The sequence below is a fragment of the Canis lupus genome, chromosome 23 (assembly GCF_003254725.2).
Source record: "Canis lupus dingo isolate Sandy chromosome 23, ASM325472v2, whole genome shotgun sequence".
In the NCBI taxonomy this organism is placed as follows: domain Eukaryota; kingdom Metazoa; phylum Chordata; class Mammalia; order Carnivora; family Canidae; genus Canis; species Canis lupus.
The window spans coordinates 37,151,585-37,170,524 of NC_064265.1; the positions used below are offsets into that span (position 1 = coordinate 37,151,585).

The following is an 18,940-nucleotide window of genomic DNA, read 5'->3' on the forward strand; positions in this document are numbered from 1 at the left end:
TCGGGGCTCGGTTTCCCTGGCTTTCCTCTTCTAAAGGCCAAGAGCTTGCAAACACTGCAATGTGAACGATGCATTAAAATTTTATACACTAATATATATTTTACTGAACTTTTTAATAACCCAGAGAGAAATGGCCTTAAATAATTCAATATGGTGTTGGCCCCAAGCTGAACTATGCTACAAGTAACCATGTATAAAATATGACACTAATATTGCATACCTTAATATAATAAATGTTTATCTTGATAATAAGCCATTTGAATTCTAGTAATGTGGGAGTTACGGTTGCCATGGCATGGTCTTGTTAAGTTTTTAAATGAGACGTCAACAGCAACGGCCACGTAAATGCACGCGTTCACCTACTTGCTGTTTATAAATGAACCAACTGGACAGTGAATAGCTTATTCATCAATAAAAGTTTTAAATGCTATTTATGAAGCAATTGAATGACTGGAGGAAGTGTGTTGCCAGTAATGTATGTTCCTTCTCAGAGCCAGCTTTGAGATTTTACAGAAAGTCCGGCACGAGGACAGAGGTCACCCTCCCTGCCCAACAAGGAGGCCATTGTCAGGAGAAGGTGCCACTGGCACTTAGTAGGTGCTTGACAAATCCTTGTTGGACAAACTTTTAAATGGCTGCCTCAGGAAAAAGAATTTGAGAATCTGAGTGGTTTCCAAACCTGGCTGTGTATCAAAACCACCTGGACATTGCATTAAAAATACAGACTTAAAAGCCCCACCCAGACACAGAGTCAGAATCTCCAGATATACAGCCCATGACTCCCACCCCAAGTCTATGGTAAATTTGCCTTTCATTAAATCTCTACAAGATTTTTAGGCAGAGGATCTTAGAGTTGGAAGAACCCCTGGAGATGACCTAATTCAGCCCTCAGAATCACATAGCAAGTTTGTGGGAAAGCGAAGACCCAAATCCAGTCTTCTGGCTCCCATGCCAAAGCTCTGAAATTCTTTCCAATAGGCCTGGCCTCTAAACTGGAGCATGTTCCCACTAGTTGAATTAGAACTCTTTTAGCTACAACTGAAAGAAACCTAATGCAAACCAGTTTAACAAAAAATTACATGGCTTCAGGTATAGCTAGATCCAGGGACTTCACAGCCCATTGGGACTTGGCCTCTTTCCATTGTCTCAGCTCTGTTTTCCTTTGGTTTGGTTCATTCCCAGGCAGCTTTTCTCTCCTAGGTGGCCTCAGACCTTCTAGGCCGTCTCCCAGGAATTTAGCCATCCCGGCTGAAAGAGGTCTTCCCTGTCCCAGCAACGGCAGCCGAAGTGCCCAGGGAGATGCTCACTGGTTCACCATGTGCCACAGGCTCACTCCCGGAGCAATCACCACGCTCAGAGGAATGTAACCTAAAGGATGATCCACCCTGCGAGAGAGAGCAGAGTCTGTAGAGGGTGAATGAGGGGGACGGTTCCCCCAAAGGGAAACTGAGACACTGGCACCAGAAGAGAATGGAGGCGGGGCAGGAAAAACAACAGGACAGCTGTCTCCCCACCAAGACTGTGCCGACAGGAAGCGAAGCCACGGGGAAACTCCGGCATCTCTCTGCAGCTCCTATTTTACTCACGAAGAGTGATTTCACACACCATGTTACATTAAAACAAGCCCAGAAGTAGAGTGCAAAATTCTCATGAATTTTTAAGATGAAACAGGTAATTTCAAAGAGCCTTCGAGCTTGTAGCAGGCGGCTCAGGCTCACCCCAGACTCCCAGGGGCCCCAGGCAGGAGCTCAGTGGACACGCTCACTGGTAGAGTCTGGGCGGCTTAAACACAGGTCTGGCCCTGAAATGATCTGCAGGTTTGAATTATTCATTATTTGTTCTCGTGATGGATCTAATATCTCCGCACCCCGGCTGTAACTCCTCGATGGCCATGCCTGTCCCTTTCCCCTCCTTGGCTGTGGAGAGCAGATCTTCCTTTGGGTAGAAGGACCTGAAAAGGCCCACTCCCACCTCTGGCCTCAAGTACTTTGCTGAAACTGGGTCCCACTGGAGGGCAGAGATGCCATAGTCCAGTTGCTTTGAGCCCAAGTGGGAGAGAGCTAGAGGCTGAAACAAGTTTAGCCTCGCCCCACCAGGCAGGCTATGCAGTGTGGCTCCTGAATCCTTTTCCCTAACTCTGGCAGTAGAGCTGGAGGCTACAAGTGTGAGGCCATCTGCTCATCCCACTGAGTGGCAGGCCCTGTTCCTGGACACTGGGTGTCAGAGATGAATATGATAGTGTCTTTGCTCTCAAGGCACCCCCACCCCCACCATCTGAGCAGAGAACAGGGCAGGTTCTTAACCACCAGGATGATCATGTATGGTTGTGCAGGTTGAGCACTGCGCAAAGGCACCTGAGGGGTGAGAGGCTGAAGCCCAGTCAGCACTCTGCTTGCTTATCTGTGACCCCTGGCACAGGGCTGTGTCTTCCCAGAGGAGGAAGCACAAAACCAATAGGTGCACTCGTGGCAACCAGGAGGGGTACCATGTTCCCAAGACCTGAGTCAGACCTGCAGAGGAGGCTGGGAAACAGGATTGGGGGGTGAGGGGGGTCTGAAGTGCTAGCCCCAAAACAGGATCTCCAAATCCAGCTGCAGAGAGAGGAGAGAGCAACTGTGTGTCAGAGAAGAAACTAAAAGCCTTGGTCAGAAAGAACCTGGAAGGCAAGAGAGACAAGGGGACGTCGGAGGGAGCCGGTGGTGGAGCAAGGCCTGGAGCACTGTGTCTGGGGGGGCGGGTAAGCTCATAATCTCTCTCTGACCTATGCCCTGGCCTTCACCTGCCCTGCTGCCCTGCTCCCCTGCTCTGTGTTGTGGGACCCCCAGGCCCCTTGCCCTCTGGCTGCTGGATGGTGTGGTCCTGGCAGCAGGCCACAGGCCACTCGGTCACCTAGATTACTCTTCTCCACTGGCTGAACTTCTTCAGAACTCAACCCAGGGGTGGCCTCCTCTAGGGAAGCACTTCCTTTTGCACAGAGGGGATTGTACACCTCTCCGCTGCCTCCCACGGCCCCGTGCTACCCTGGAGTCACAGACGTGCTGTACTGTGGTAACTCAGCCCAGAAAGTCCAGTTTCCTCCTAGGGCTCTGAACTCTCAGAGCGCAGTGTGGGCTCCCTGGTTCCACATCCCCACGTCTGGGTACTGGCCTCACAGGGAGGCTCATCGTTTGTAAAAGGATTTGCATACCTTCTCATTGACTGATCAACGCTCCCCATGTGGCAGAAAGCGTCATTATCATTCTCATTCCACAGATGAGGCTAAGTGACTTGCCCAAAGTCGCCCCCTTAAACAGTGGTTCTCGAATCCACATCCCCTCCCGCCCTGTCCTCAGCTCTTTCCAGCTCCAGCTCCTGGACAGCTTCTCCTGCTGAAATGTTTTTCTAAGACCTTCTAGGATAAGCACAAGATATCCCAGATGGACAACATCACTGTTAACTCAGTCTTGGGACCGAAGAGTTTTCTGGAGTCAGATTGCCTGGCTTCAAATCCCAGGTCAGTCCCAGTAACCTTAGGCAAGTTGCTCGATCTCTCTGAACTTAGCTTCTTCATCTGTAAAATGGGTTTGATAGGGTCTCTACCTTGTCAAGTTGTGTGAAAGTTAATAAGATCAGACATGCAAAGTCAGCACACAGCCTGGATCACAGGAAGGATTTTTTTTTAATACCAGCTGGTAGTAATAGGCTCAGTTAATTTATCCGATGGTGTATTCTAACTTGATGCTTCTCAATGCTCATATGCATGTGAATCACTTGAGCGTTTTTTTATTCTTTCTATCTTTTTTTTTTTTTTTTTACAATGTATTTATTTTAGAGAGAGAGGGAGCTGAGGGAGAGTCTCCTCAAGCAGACTCCTCGCTGATCGCTGATCGCAGAGCCGTACGCGGGGCTTGATCTTGCAAACCATGAGATCATGACCTGAGCTGAAATCAAGAGTTGGACCCTCAACCAACTGAGCCAACCAGGTGCCCTTACTTGGGGGTTTTCTTAAAAATGCAGATTCTGATGGAAGGAGTCTGGAATGGAGCTCAAGATGCTGGATTTCCTTTGTTTTCTTAAAGAGTTTATTTATTTATTCATTAGAGACAGAGAGAGAGGCAGAGACATAGGCAGAGGGAGGAGCAGAGTCCCATTGGGGAACCCCATGAAGGACTCAATCCCAGGACCCCAGGATCATGACTGGAGCGAAGGCAGATGCTCAACCACTGAGCCACCCAGGTGCCCCAGATACTGCATTTCCAATGAGCTCCCTGGAGAGGCCTGTGCGGCTGGAGCAGGACCTTGAGAGCTGGGTTTTGACTGAGGAGTAGTGGTGTATTATGTTGGAATCCATGGCTCTGCCCGAGGTGGAAGGAATCTGGGGATCTGTGTGGGATCTGTACTGGGCAGAAAGGGGAGTAGTGGAAGGGGCAGGAGGGTGCCCTGTGGACTGGTATCCTCAGCTCTTCAGATTGGGGCAGAGAGGAGGAGAAAGGAGCGGGCTTCTCTTCCTGGGGCCTGCCCCCCCCAACAGATGGACAGTCACTATCCTCCTGCCCCCGCCCCCCCATACATGTGTCCACCTGCCAACTGTTACCTCCATCTGTCCTCAGGGAGGAATGCTGGGACTGTGGAACGGCCCAGGGGCTGGGGGCAGCTGGTCCAGCACGCAAGTAGCCCTGGGTTCCTGTTCACTGAGCAAGAATGGCCCTGCCAATGGGTTCCCCAGCCCTACAGCCCAGCTGGGGCTGTGCAGGAGCTGTGGGATGCCCGAATGTGGTCTGGTGCCTGTTCTGCCGCCCACAGACAGCACACCCACCCCATCCAGACAAGGGCCTTCAATCGCCTTCTGACCTCAGCAGTAGCCTTCCACCTTTGGGACCCACCACACCTGGTTACCTCTCCCAGACCTCACTTGAGGAAACCCAACAAGGGGGGAAAGGGCAGGTTTTTTAGAGTCTGAATCACAACAGATTTTTTTTTCTTTTTCTTAAGATTTTATTTATTCATTCATGAGACACACACACACACATACACAGAGGCAGAGACATAGGCAGAGGGAGAAGCAGGCTCCCCACGGAGAGCCCGTTGTGGGATTCGATCCCAGGACCCCGGGATCACCCCCTGAGCCAAAGGCAAATGCTCAACAACCATAGACGCTCAACTACTAAGCCACCCAGGTGCCCTGACAACAGATTTCTAAGCAAAGCAGGTCCGTCAATACATTTTAAATTTCAAGAACCACCACCTAAGGGGACTGCTTGATCATGACAAAGCTCCTTTTGCTGGTTTTAAGTTTTTAGCCGATGCACATGGTTGATAGAATGTCAAGGAGTGCAGAAGAGCTTGAAAGGGAAGGCCCAGACACCCTTCCACCGGTTCCCAGTGAGGCCATTCTGAACTCTTCCGGATACTTTTGCTGGTGGCTCATCCCACATCTTCAGACAGTATGATGCTCTTCTCTATATTTAGTTGTGGAGTGTGTCCTGCCAGTCTTCGGATTGCTCTATGGTTCACTTACTTGGGTGTGAGTGATCACTAGGTGTAAACATGGGACAAGGTGAGCTCACTCTGCCATCTTCCCAAGCCTCCTCCAAGACAACATGACTTTAACTTGCTTTCTAGGCTTACCAATCTTAGGCATTATCTGTTACCTTCCTAATTAACCTGAATTCAAATAATCACATGCATTCCTCATTTGGATGTCTTTGTAAGTACTACCTTTATTTGTCGACTCTTAGGCTCACCAGCCCTCCGCAATGTATTTTGACTCTCCGTTTGTCAGACGAAGATATTAATTTCTCCCCCTCCTATTCCTTCCTCTTAACCCTGGTCAGGTTTACTTTATGTTTTCAGGACTGATGTTCTACTGCACAACTACAAATAAGGTTTCTGTTCTTTGTTTACAGGCTGAATCTAAAAATTGAAAATCAGGAGACAGTGTTTACATGATTATGACTAGGCAAATATTGAGGGTGGCTCAGCCAATTATGAGAACCTACTATAAGTGCACTGTCTTTCTTGGAAGTTGTTTGGGAATTTCTATTTGTTTTTCCTTTCTTTGTCTTATTTGTCTAACTCATGTTCCAGTTTACCTTCAAACTTCCCGTCATATCAGATATTCTAACAAGCAGAGAAATATACCAAAAGTATTTAATCACCCACCAACCTAATTGAATTCAGTGTGTGGGGATGATTCATACAGAGAGCAATCAAAATGGACTAAGCACTAGCCATAGAAGCACAGGGCGGTCCTTGAAGCCCCCTGCTGTGCCCAGCATTAACTCTTCAGGCTCTGGACTGTGGTGAGGTCCAGAGGACCCAACTGGGCAGTGGAAGAAGGGTGGCTCACGTTAACATTTCAGAAGTACTTCAACTGGCACATCCTGGCTAAACATCAGGCCTGCTAACAAGTCATTTGCCTCCGAGTCATTCATCCATTAGTTTCATCTAACTGAGCAGCTTTCCGGACCTGCTGCCCATCAGCCATTCTGGACCTTGTCCACCCTGCTGTGCTGTGCTGTCCCCTCTGGCCTGGATCCCACGTGTCCTTACTTGCTTCACCCCCTTGTTTTACTAAATATAATACCCAGTTTTGCCATTGGATCTTAAATTCAGGGGATGGTATTAACCATATTTAACCACCAATGAATTTAAAATGCCTAGTCGCTTGACATCTTGTTACAAAGTCACACAAAGACCCTGATATTTGAAAATCTCACTTTTGTAAAAATTAGCATCGGTGGACATACTGTAGTTGAAGTAACACACCTGCAATTGCTTGAAAGCCAGCAAATGAGAGTGGGGGCTTCTGAGGTCCATTCCCAGTGTAGGACTCCCATTGTCCTCCCAGGATGCCTCATGGGCCGGGAGCAAGGCAGGATTGTCCGATCCGTCAGCTGCCTCATGATCAATCTAGAGATAATTAATTAATTATTATTTAATTAAAAATTAAATGCAAATGGAAGCTCTAAAATTGTCCTCCTGCATTCCAGCGGATCGTCTGGCACACACCCTGAGGCGCCCAGCTCCTGCTTTGGGCACCACTGCTCTGTGCAACAAGCATTGGGGGGCCTCAGTCTTTCCATGGAAGTCAAATAGGAAAATACCCACCACCAGAATCTATAATGCTGCTGGTGCTGCCAAGGGAGACTGCACTCAGGGACCCGTTTTGGATTTAGCATCCTGTACTTCACCCACCTGAGTGCTCACACCTGTGCCACTCCATGCGCATGATCCTTTTCAACAACCAGCATAGGTATTGTCATAATCACGCCCCTTTAGCAGATGAGGCTACTGAGGCTCCGAGAGGCTAAGGCACTTTGAAGGCAGGGGAGGTGGGGGGGGGGTGGAACAAACAAACAAACAAACAAACAAAAAGAAACTTTGAAGGCGTTTGACTGGGATTGCGATCTTGTAAACTTGGGCAAGGCATCTCCCTTCTCAGAACCTCTCAAAGACGTAAAGATAAGATGAAATTAAGCCTGGAAAGCATCTGCAGAGGTAATGGGGGGTGATTCTCTTTGCTGCTCCAGCCAGGAGTTGCAGAGGGGATAGCGTTGATGTTATCCATCAAGTTCTGCTTGGTAGGCTACGGTGCTGTGACATATGGAAGGAAGAGTTCAATAGCACATTTTGGAGCTTGTAATGTTTAGAGTGACCAACATAATCAGTGAAGGGCTGCGGCCTGCCCCAGCTCGGAGGGAGCAGGGCTCCCAGCCCCTTAGAGCTCCCCTCCTCTGCGCGGCCCTACAGCCCTTTGCCTTCCCCCCGCCTGCCCCCTGGTGGTGAAGGTGGGCGCCGCAGGCTCGGCCTCCCCCCAGCTCCATCCAGGGGAGCCCGGCTCGCAGCTGCCTCGCGACACCATCTGGTGACAATTGCTAACACTGCAGAGCAAGAAAGGGATACCAGGAGCTGAGGAAATGATTGAAAAGGCCGTGCCCTGGACCTCACTCCCCTGCCCTATCACCCCCCCAACCCCCGTGCCATCTTGAGCGCATGGCTCCTTAATTTCCACATTGGCAAAAAGAGTAATGCACCTGCCTCAAAGAGGTTTTGCCATAAATAAGGCAGCTGGGGTAAGACACCTAGCCAAGAGACAAGGCTGCCTAAAATTTGGCTCCTCTCCTAATAAAATGAAAAATTACACCGCATGTTTAGATTATTACAAACCAGATCCTTGGTTTCATAGCAGAGTAAAGGGTCATAAGGCAGGCAGGTCAGTTCTGGAGGCAGGGAGGAAAGGGCAAAAAGGGAACTGGTAGGACAATGCAGGGCTTGGGCCACGGCTCAGGAGCGCAAACGTGGAGTCCAGGAGACACTGAAGACCCAGCCGATGACCTTGAGAAGCAACCTGTGCTGTGTCCTCAGGACGCAGAGGTGCGGAGGTCACAGGACAGAGCAGAGCAGGAGACTCGAACAACAGCAAATGTTCCAGTGGGGCGAGGAAGGATATGGACCAGGCCAGTCAAGGAGGGCTTCCTGGAGGAAAGGATATTTAGTTAGGGTAGGAGTGAGGAAGGGTAGGGGATAGGGTGCTGGCTCTAGATCAGGGAAGGGGAGAAAGAAAAAGCAGGAGCAAAGGGTCCAGGGGCTTTGTGAAGGAGACCAGCCAGAGAGAAGCAGGAACGAGAAGTCAGGCTAGGCCACCCTGGGACCAGGAGCTTCACCTGGACCCTGTGGGAATGGGAGAAGCCGTGAAAATATTTGAACACAGACTGACATAGGCAGATGCTGGGCACGAACTTGGCCTCTCTGTGCAAGGTGAATGGCAAGAACAATTAGATGGGTCAATGCACAGCGTTCAAAGTGACAGTCCCTGAAACTGGCATTGTTCGGTGGGAACAGCTGTCTCCTGGCACCAGCACTTCTCGGCAGGCTCTGCTGGGCCTACTGCTGGGTGCGGTTCTTTCATACTCAGCCAGACCCCCATGCAGGGCTGCAGCTGCCTCATCAGGCTCCCCCTCCCTGTCGGAGGGGGGGGTTGGCTGGGGGGGGGACAGGGCAGGGGCGAGTGGCAGCTCCTATCTCTGAGAGCCAGCAGGGCTTGATGCAGCGCCAATCCTGGACCCGCTGAGCCACAGAATTACCCGGGAATCCAGGGCATCTGTGAAAAAACAAACTCCCCGACTCCAGCCCAGAGCAGCTGAGGGAGAATCTTTGGGGTTTGGCTCTAGAGTCAGAATTTTAATTTTTCAAAAGATTTTACTTATTTGTTTGAGAGAGAGAGACCACGAGTGGGGGGAGGAGCCGAGGGAGAGGGAGAAGCAGACTCCATGCTGAGTGCGGAGCCCAACGCCGGGCTCGATCCTGTGACCCTGACACCAGACCCGAGTGGAAAGCAAGGGTCAGACCCTTAGCTGACTGAGCCACACAGGCACCCTTAGAATCAGGTTTGTTTTTTTTTTTTTTTTAAGATTTTATTTATTCATTCATGACAGACACAGAGAGAGGCAGAGACACAGGCAGAGGGAGAAGTAGGCTACATGCAGGGAGCCCGATGTGGGATTCGATCCCGGGTCTCCAGGATCACACCCCAGGCCGAAGGCAGCCGCTAAACCACTAAGCCACCAGGCGTCCCCAGAATCAGAATTTTTAATAGCTCTGCAGGTGATGGAGATACTTATCCAGGCTTAAAAGTGCTGGTGAGCAGGGAAAGAGCAGGGATTTGGAGTCAGACAGGCCCGGGGCACATCCCAGGCCTATTCCTTTTTGGCTGTGCTGCCCTGGGCCAGTCACTTTACCTCTGTGATTCCCAGTGTCTGGCCTATAAAATAGGCATGAAAAATTTTCCCCAAAGGTTAGTGGAGGCTCTGAGCACAGTGCCAGGCACACAGCAAAAGGGGAAAGGGGGAGGTAAGGGTACCTGGGGGCTGGATGGAGGGAGAAAGAGCCCTGAAGGGGCGTGAGGCCCCAGGGACAAGACCTGTCTGCCCCGCTGTTTCTTCCAGGGCCAGCCAGCTGGGATGGTGTCACGGGCAAGGGAAGACTCAGGTCAAATCTCAACATTTGCTTTTTGGAACTGCTGCAGCAGTGCCTTCCTGGGGACTTCCCTTTTCCCCCAAAGCCACTTCCAGCCACTTCTTGGGAAAACTGAGTTATCAACTCATAGTCTGTGTGTGTGGCTCAGGTAAGGACAATCAGGGCCCTCAGGCGTCCCTGGGCTTAGTCTTCCAGCTACTAAGCACCTGCTGTGTGCCTGGCACTGTGCTCAGAGCCCCCACCATCCTGCCCTGAGGCACACAGGACAGTGGCCTAGACACACAGCCATGCTCTGTTTTTTCTTCCCTTAAAGAAGTCCAGGTGGGCATCCAGGACACATGTTGAGGCTCTCTCAAACTATCCAAGATCCAGACTGCTCCCATCTTTTTGCTCCACTACATGTGACTGCCATCCTTAAAATGACCTCATGATCCAGGATGGCAGCGGAGTTAGGCATTACAGCTCCTTCCAGTCAGTGGAGAGGAGGAAGGGGGAAAAGCAACATGGGATGTGACTCTGAGTCAAGTGACCTTCTTTTTAAGTCTTCCTCTCAGAAGTTCTCCATGACATGTTCACATCTCCTCGCCAGAACCAAGTCACGTGGCCACAGCCACTTGCAAGGGAGGTTGGGCGGGACCTTCTTTATTGTGCAGCCATGTACCCAGTTAAACATTGGGGATCTGCTACTATGGAAAGAGAGGAGAATGGATTCCAGGAGGCACATTGGCAGTCCCTGTTATAATCACCACCCCAAATGCCCAGAACTTTCCAGGGAGAGGTGAGCCTTAAGAAACAATGGTTACTGACTGCAACCTTGCTCAGAGAAAGTACAGAGAGTGAGAAGGTGCCTGAAGACAGAGCCTTGCAGAGGGACCATTTCAGGGACAGGTGCAGAGGAGCATGAGGAAGAGCTTGAGGAGGAGCAGCTGGGGAGGCAGGAGGGCCCTCAGCGGAGCTGGCCCAGCGGAGGAGGAGGAGAAGGCGGGCTGGAGAGGAAGAGGGGCACGTTCACAGCGTGAAACCCAAGGCAGACCTAGAGAAGCAGTTGCTTCAGAGCAGAAGCTGGCTGTCACTACAAAGCAGTCACTCGAGATGGCAGAGATGGCAACGGAGCAGGTCTCACTAGGGTGGCACCAGAGGAAGCCAGCTGGAAGAGTTGGAACTGAGAATGCCTACACCGGGAGCACGGACGACTTTCCCACATCTTGGTGGCAAATGAGAGGAAAAGGTAGGGCAGTAGTTGGAGAAGGAGGAAGAGATCTGAAGAGGATTTTGAGGGGTTTTCTTTTCCTTCCCTTAAGGATGGAAAGGGAATTGAGAGTATTTAAATACAGATGGGAAGAAGCCAGTGGAGAAAGCAGTTAAAACCTAGAGAAAGAGGAGAAAAGTAGAAGAGTGAGGCCCCAAGAAGGCAGGAGGGGAAAATTCTAGACTCTGTGGTTTGCTTCTCAGAAAGAGGGATCTCTCCCCTGGAAACTGGGTGCAGGGGCAGACCTAGGGCAGGGGGATAAGGACACGGATGTTACAGAGAAAAGAATGGTTTTGTGTTGTGGTTGTTTGTTCTTTTAAAGATTTTTAAAATTTATTTATTCATGAGAGACACAGAGAGAGAAGCAGAGACAGGCAGAGGGAGAAGCAGGCTCCATGCAGGGAGCCCGATGTGGGACTTGATCCCGGGGGCCCCAGGACCACCCCCTGGGCTGAAGGTGGTGCTCAGCCCCTGAGCCACTCAGGCATCCCCCCAAAACCCTCTTTTGTTAAGTTAACATATATAAACCTTCACTTCAGGCTATTCTGTGTTTTTCCCATTACTGGGAGCTCCCCTTGCATGGGTGAAAATGAGCCTTGCCTTTTCTTCTGTTAACTCACAGGCCCCCAAGCACTGGCCAGAAGGCTGGAAGAGGGAGGGTTTTCCTCCCTATGTTGTGCACAGGCCTGGAGGCAGCAGCAGGGCGGGAGGGGGTGGGGGTAAGGCCGGGAGGCCCCCTGAGGCAGGCACTGGGGACCAGAGCCATCCAGGTGGGGGGAGGAGCCCCAGGAACGTGCACACACTCTTGGGGAGAATGTGGGGAGGGGGCAGGCTGCATGTGGTCCCCCTCGGACACTTGAGGAGGTGCTGGCAGGATGCTGAAAGAGCCCCTCTGGGAAGTGGGGGCAAAGCTACCAGCGGAGTGAGGGGCGCAGGACTGGAGTCCGCAGAGAGGCTTGCAAAGGACTGCTGTGGGCGCTCGGGAAAGAATTCCTGCTGGCACTGAGGCCCTCGCTGAGGTGGAGCCCAGAGACCTAAGGTGTCTGCCCTCCCGAGACCTCAGATGTTCTCCGGCAGCTCTAGGCCCCGTGGAGGCGGCACACAGGAGCAGACAACCGGATTCCTCAGGAACTGGGGAGTTGGGGGTGGGATAAGGTAGCTTGACAGAGGGGCAAGGAGGTTGAAGTCACCGCAAGAGGGTGGAAAGCTTGGCACAAAGAGCAGTGGAGCCTGGAGGGGTTGCCGGGGAGAAGCCCAAGTCACATCAAATGCTTCCAGGTCTCATGAGGAGGTGCAGTGAGAGTGCGGGAGGGAGAGCCAGACAGACAAGGACTGTGTCTAGAGTGGACAACGTGGGGATTCCAGATGCTGATGGGCAGGGCCCTGTGGCTCTGTGAGGGAGAGGTCCGGATTGTGGCTGTAGGAACCAGAAGCTCAGGGACAAGACGGGGGAAGATTCTGGAAACACGGCTGTCTCCCATCCTAGAGGCCAGGACACCAGATGGGTCAGGCCTGGAGGCACTGGAGTGGGCAGGGGGTGAGGAGGAGGGCAGTGAGAGAGGGAGGTGCTTGGGAGGGTAACACAGGTCAGCTCTGAGCTGGGGAAGAGGGTGACATGGTTATAGAGCAGAACCCCCAAGGGAGAGGAGGATTTCATGCCAGGCGGTTTGGGAGTGGCGTGGGGATTAGGGAGACCTGGGGTATAAGGCACGAAAAGGGAGGCATCCCTGGGATTGAGTGGCGTCCTGGGGACCAGTGAAGGCAGATGGTGGAGGAGGCCTTTGGTAAGAGGGTTAAGGACAAAGGGGTCTTTTCCTGATGAAACAAGGCCTTGCAAGGGCTCATTTTGAGGGACTGGCTACTCCTCGCGGCCGAGGAACTGCCTGGCTGCTCTGTCCCTCTCTTAAGACACACATAGCTTGGCATCACTACAGTCTTCCCTGGGGAACTCTGAAGGGGCCTCCGGGTCCTCAACACAATTTTTCTGGGAAGTGGCCTCCAGTGGATTCAAGCAGGGGTGGACGCACTACAGGCCCAATCCGATCCTCCACCCGCTTTTGTAAATAAGGTTTGATTAGAACACAACTACCCCATTCATTTACTTATTGCCTGCAACTGCTTTCCCGCTACAAAGGCAGAGTGGCGGAGTTGTGACAGAGACGATCCAGCCCAGAAAGCCTAAAGTGTGTACTATCAGGGCCCCAGCTCTCCCCGATTTTGCTCTCCTGCTCAAGACTAGCTACATTCTTTATATTTTTCCCTATCTGTTTTGCTTTTTTGATGTTAAAAAAATTATGACTTGTAATACATTGCAAAAAAGTGCACTACTTTCCCATGTACAGCCAAGGAATTTTTACATATTAATATACTCATGTAGCCACCACCCAGATCATGGTAAAGTATAAACTCAGCCCCCAGAAGATTCTGCCCCCTTTCATTCAATGTCTCTACTCTGAGGTCACCTCCACTATTAGTTTGTCTTTTCTTAAACTACATATGAATGAAATGACACAGCATGTAGCCTTTTGTGCCTGACTTCTTTAATCCAACGTATGTTTGTGAGATTCATCCACTGTTGCTGCATGCACCAGTACTTATTCCTCTTTATTGCTGTGTAGTATTCCATTGTATGGCTATCCACAGTTTTAGGGGAGGCTTTTTGTTCTTTTTTTTTCATTTTTTTAAAGATTTTATTTATTTATTCATGAGAGAGAGAGAGAGAGAGAGAGAGAATGGCAGAGACACAGGCCGAGGGAGAAGCAGGCTCCATGCAGGGAGCCCAACGCAAGACTCGATCCTGGGACTCCAGGATCATGCCCTGGGCCGAAGGCAGGTGCTAAACTGCTGAGCCACCCAGGGATCCCCCCTGCCTTTTTTTAAAGAATTTGTTTATTTATTCATGAGAGACACAGAGAGAGAGAGGCAGAGACACAGGTTTTTTTCATTTTTATTTTTTTATTTTGTTTGACTTTTTTTTTAACCTACAGAATTTTTTTCTTCCAAATTTTTACTTAAATTGTAGCTAGTTAACATTGAGTGTAATATTGGTTTCAGGGGGATCCCTGGGTGGCGCAGCGGTTTGGCGCCTGCCTTTGGCCCAGGGCGCGATCCTGGAGACCCAGGATCGAATCCCACGTCGGGCTCCCGGTGCGTGGAGCCTGCTTCTCCTTCTGCCTATGTCTCTGCCTCTCTCTCTCTCTGTGACTATCATAAAAAAAAAAAAAAAAAATATTGGTTTCAGGAGTAGAATTTAGTGATTCCTAACTCACACACAACACACGATGCTCATCACGACAGGTGCCCTCCTCAGTGCCCATCACTCATCTAGCGTATCCTCCACCTGCGTCCCCTCCAGCAACCCTCTGTTTGTTCTCTATATTTAGAGTCTCTTATGGCTTCTTTCTCTCTCTCCTTTTTTTAATTTCCCCCCTTCCCATATGTTCATCTGTTTTCTTTCTTAAATTACACAAATGAGTGAAATCATGGTATTTACCTTTCTCTGACAACTTATTTTGGTTACCATAATACCCTCTAGCTCCATCCACATCCCTGCAGATGGTAAGATTTCATTCTTTTTGATGGCTGAGTAATATTCCATTATGCCTATATACACTACCTCTTCTTTATCCATTCACAGGCTCTTTCCATAATTTGGCTATTGTGGATAATGCTGCTATACACATCGAGATGCATATACCCCTTTGAATCTGTATTTTTGTATCTTTTGGGTAAATACCTAGTAGTGCAATTGCTGGATCATAGCATAGTTCTATCTTTAACTTTCTGAGGAACTTCCATACTGTTCTCCAGAGTGGCTGCACTATTTTGCACTCTCACCAACTGTGTAAAAGGGTTCCCCTTTCTCTGAATCCTCACCAACACCTGTTGTTTCCTATGCTGTTAATTTTAGCCAATCCATTCTTCTATTGATGCCCAGTTGCTGGGTTGTTTTTTGTTTTTTGTTTTTTTTTTTTCAGTTTGGGGCTATAATGGAAAAGGTTATGATGAACATTCATGAATATACATCTTTTGCTAGATGTATGCATTTATTTCTCTTGAGTATATGCCTAGGCATGGAATTTCCAGATCATGGAGCAGGTGTTTATCTTAAGTAAATATTCCCAGACAGTTTTCCAAAACTGAATCTGTTTATACTGATCTACAGACTGCATTTAAACAGCACAAAAGCCTTAGCTAATGGAGTGATGGCTCCTAAAAGTGAACTTTCAGATATTAGTGAGTAAATAAGGGAAATGCCAGACCCAAAAGTCCTAGAAATCACAGCATGAACATGGTCATGCCCAACTGGTACAAATAAGAATCAATTGAATGTCCTTAATGCCATACAAAATGGACGGTGCCTCTCTAGGCCACCAGAACCTGGAGAATCCAGGGTTTAGCGCCGCCTTCAGCCCAGGGTGTGATCCTGGAGGTCTGGGATCGAGTCCCACGTCAGGCTCCCTGCATGGAGCCTGCTTCTCGCTCTGTCTGTGTTCTACCTCTCTCTCTCTCTCTGTCTGTTATGAATAAATAAAATCTTTAAAAAGAAGAAGAAGTGTTTGAACTCAACTAGGATACATAAAGCAGAAGGCTAAGAAGTTAACCTCAGGGAACACATCAAAATTTTAGGGCAGAGGGAACAAAGTAGCAGGATCTAGAAAGAAATATTTCCTTTTTGAAAATAAGAATATACTCCTCAATCCTGCCAGCATGTAATACTATTCAACAGATTTGAATATTTATTTTAGAAGGCTTTGTGCTATTAGTATTTACCTTTCTCTGACAACTTACCTAGAAGACCTTCCCCATGACTTAGGTATCAGAAGGACTTTGCACCAGATTCTGAGATCTCTGATTGTCTACTCTGACTACAGCCATCCCAGAGAATTCTTTGAGGGAATCTCTTGGATTCTGCTTCTGCAAGACCAGAGAGCAACATTTACCTGGACATCGCCCAGCCAGTGTGAGATATGTGACTGCAGAAATGAGACCTCAGGGTAGTAGAGGAGATGGTGATTTAGGGATCGTACCCAACTCTGTGTGGAGAATGAAGATTAGACCATATGAGGACAGTGGCCATGGCTGCTTCATCTCTACTTTTCTATTGCGATGTTTGGCTCTGTCAGGTGCTCAACGAATATTTGTTGAATGGATGTATGATATGAGTGGATAGATAAATGAATGGGTGGGTGGATGAGTAGATGGATGGATGGATGGGGTGTGGATGGAGGGTAGGCAAGGTTTCAGTCACTTGTTTCCAGATATTGTTACGTCTGCTGCCCTCCCTCTCCCTCTCCCATAGCCCAAGCCAGCAGGACCCCTCTAAGAAAACACAGAGGTCTTATACTCACTCTCTCAAACTTCAGGGATTGTAATACAGATTTCTCTTCTAACCCTGAGGTTTGTGTTCACTTAACAAAAATATTGTAGGCGCACCTGGGTGGTTCAGTGGTTGAGCATCTGTCTTTGGCTCAGGACATGATCCTGGGGTCCTGGGATTGAGTCCTGCATCGGGTTCCCCACAGGGAGCCTGCTTCTTCCTCTGCCTATGTCTCTGCTTCTCTCTATGTGTCTTTCATTAATAAGTAAATAAATACAATCTTTTAAAAATATATTGTACATGTAGACTCAAATCTTACCAGATAAAAAGGTTGAGGGATTAATATATGTCAATATATAAAACTTCTATTATATTTAAGTGGCCTCTACTAAAACACAATACAGAGAGTACCATTCAAAAAAAGAAACTACCATCTTAATGGCAATTAAAACATCTTAGATTAGCAATAATGTGCCATATATAATTCATTCACATTAAAACATATTTTAAGGATCTTCCTTCTCTAAAATTAAAAAAAAAAAGTAGCGGTAGGAAGATTCCCACATGTCCACTTACCTTGCTGCAAATACCGTGCATCTAAGAAGCACTATTTTTCATCTCCATGCAAATATTTAAAACCTTTCTGACATTATGATCTGGGTCCCTAAGTCATAGCTGGAGTGACTCACCATTTGTCCTGCCTCCATTATAATGGCTCCTGAGTGTGGAAAAAGGACGTAGAAATCCAACCACATAGACCAGCATTTCAACTAGAGAGATGCAAAGTTGAGGAGGAATTCCTGTAATGGCTCCATCTACTTTACAAAGTTTCTGGGAGAATCCCTGGGGGAAAAAAATGGATGAGGAGCTCTTTGCAACTTTCCAGACTCTGTGTAGCTTTATGCAATTCATATTGTATGTACTAGAAGAAGATCTTTCCAGAGAGATCCATAGGTCAGATCACATCACTCACTTGCTCATAAGGCTCTGGCACCTTCTCTCACATGGCACATATAAGCAAGCCCTACCCACAGCCTGCAGGGCTATCTGTGATTCAACCCCACCAACTCTCTGAACTCAGCTCTTACAATGCTACCTCTACCTAGGGATTCAACTTGCCAAACTTGATCCTACATCAGGACGTTTGGACTTGCCATTCCCTCTGCCTGGAATGTTCTTCTTTCTGATATTCCCACTTCTTCAGTTCTCTGTTCAAATGTTTCTTCTGCACAGAGGACCTTTCTCCCCAACTCTATCTGAAATACCATCCATGGGGAGTTCATTTGGTAGAATGTGCGGCTCTTGAGCTCGGGGTTGTGAATTTGAGCCTCACACTGGGTGTAGAGATTACTTAAAAAAATTTTTTTAAAAATATTTTATTTACTTGAGAGAGAGCGTGACAGCACAAGCGGAGAAAGAGAAAGAAGCAGACTCTCTGCTGAGCGGGGAGATCCCCCAAACCCTGGGGTCATGACCCAAGCCCAAGGCAGACATCCAACCAACTGAGTCACTCAAGAGCCCCCTAAAAAATCTTTTAAAATACCACCCACCTCCTGTTCTATTCCCTCACCTGGATTTCTTTTTTTTTTCATGGCAATAATTTATTAATTTATTTATTTTCTATCTCCTCAACTAGGAAGGAACATCCTTAAAGGCAGAGAATTATCTGCCACGTGTCTGCATGGCACTTAGAACATTAGTAGGGTTTCAGTCAGAATGGTTAAAACTAACAAGTCAGGAAACAACAAATGTTGTCTAGGATGCAGAGAAAGGGGAACCATCTTACACTGCTAGTGGGAATGCAAGCTGGTATAACCACTCTGGAAAACAGTATGGAGGTTCTTCAAAAAGTTGAAAACAGAGCTACCATACGACCCACCAATTGTCCTACTAGTTATTTACCCAAAGGATACAGACATAGTGATCTGAAGGGGTATCTGCACCCCAATGTTTATAGCAGCAATGTCCACAACAGCCAAAATATGGAAGGAGCCCAGATGTCCACCAACAGATGAATGGATAAAGAAGATGTGGTATATATACATACACACATATAATGAGTATATATATATATATATATAATGAGTATACATATATACGAGTAATACTCAGCCATCAAAAAGAAATTCTTACCATTTGCAATGATATGGATGGAAGTAGAGGGTTTTATGCTAAGTGAAATAAGTCAATCAGAGAAAGACAATTATCATACAATTTCACTCAAATGTGGAATTTAAGAACCAAAACAGAGGATCAGAGGGGAAGAGAGGGGAAAATAAAATAAGACAAAATCAGAGGGGGAGGAGCAAGATGGCGGAAGAGTAGGGTCTCCAAATCACCTGTCTCCACCAAATTACCTAGAAAACCTTACAATCATCCTGAAAATCTATGAATTCGGCCTGAGAATTAAAGAG

At 48.3% G+C, this 18,940-nt stretch overlaps 1 protein-coding gene across 1 annotated transcript in view; it reads right to left on the reverse strand.

The window, feature by feature from the left end:
* Positions 1-4,989: 4,989 nt before the first annotated feature.
* LOC118352064 (translation initiation factor IF-2-like) overlaps positions 4,990-18,940 on the reverse strand; it is a 32,163-nt gene continuing 18,212 nt past the window's right edge. The window contains exons 4-5 of the mRNA XM_049099882.1: positions 6,748-6,891; positions 4,990-5,514 (exon numbers count right to left, since the gene is read on the reverse strand). Coding sequence (XP_048955839.1) covers positions 5,490-5,514; positions 6,748-6,891 — 169 coding nt within the window. The 3' untranslated portion in view covers positions 4,990-5,489. The remainder of the gene's footprint in view (positions 5,515-6,747; positions 6,892-18,940) is intronic.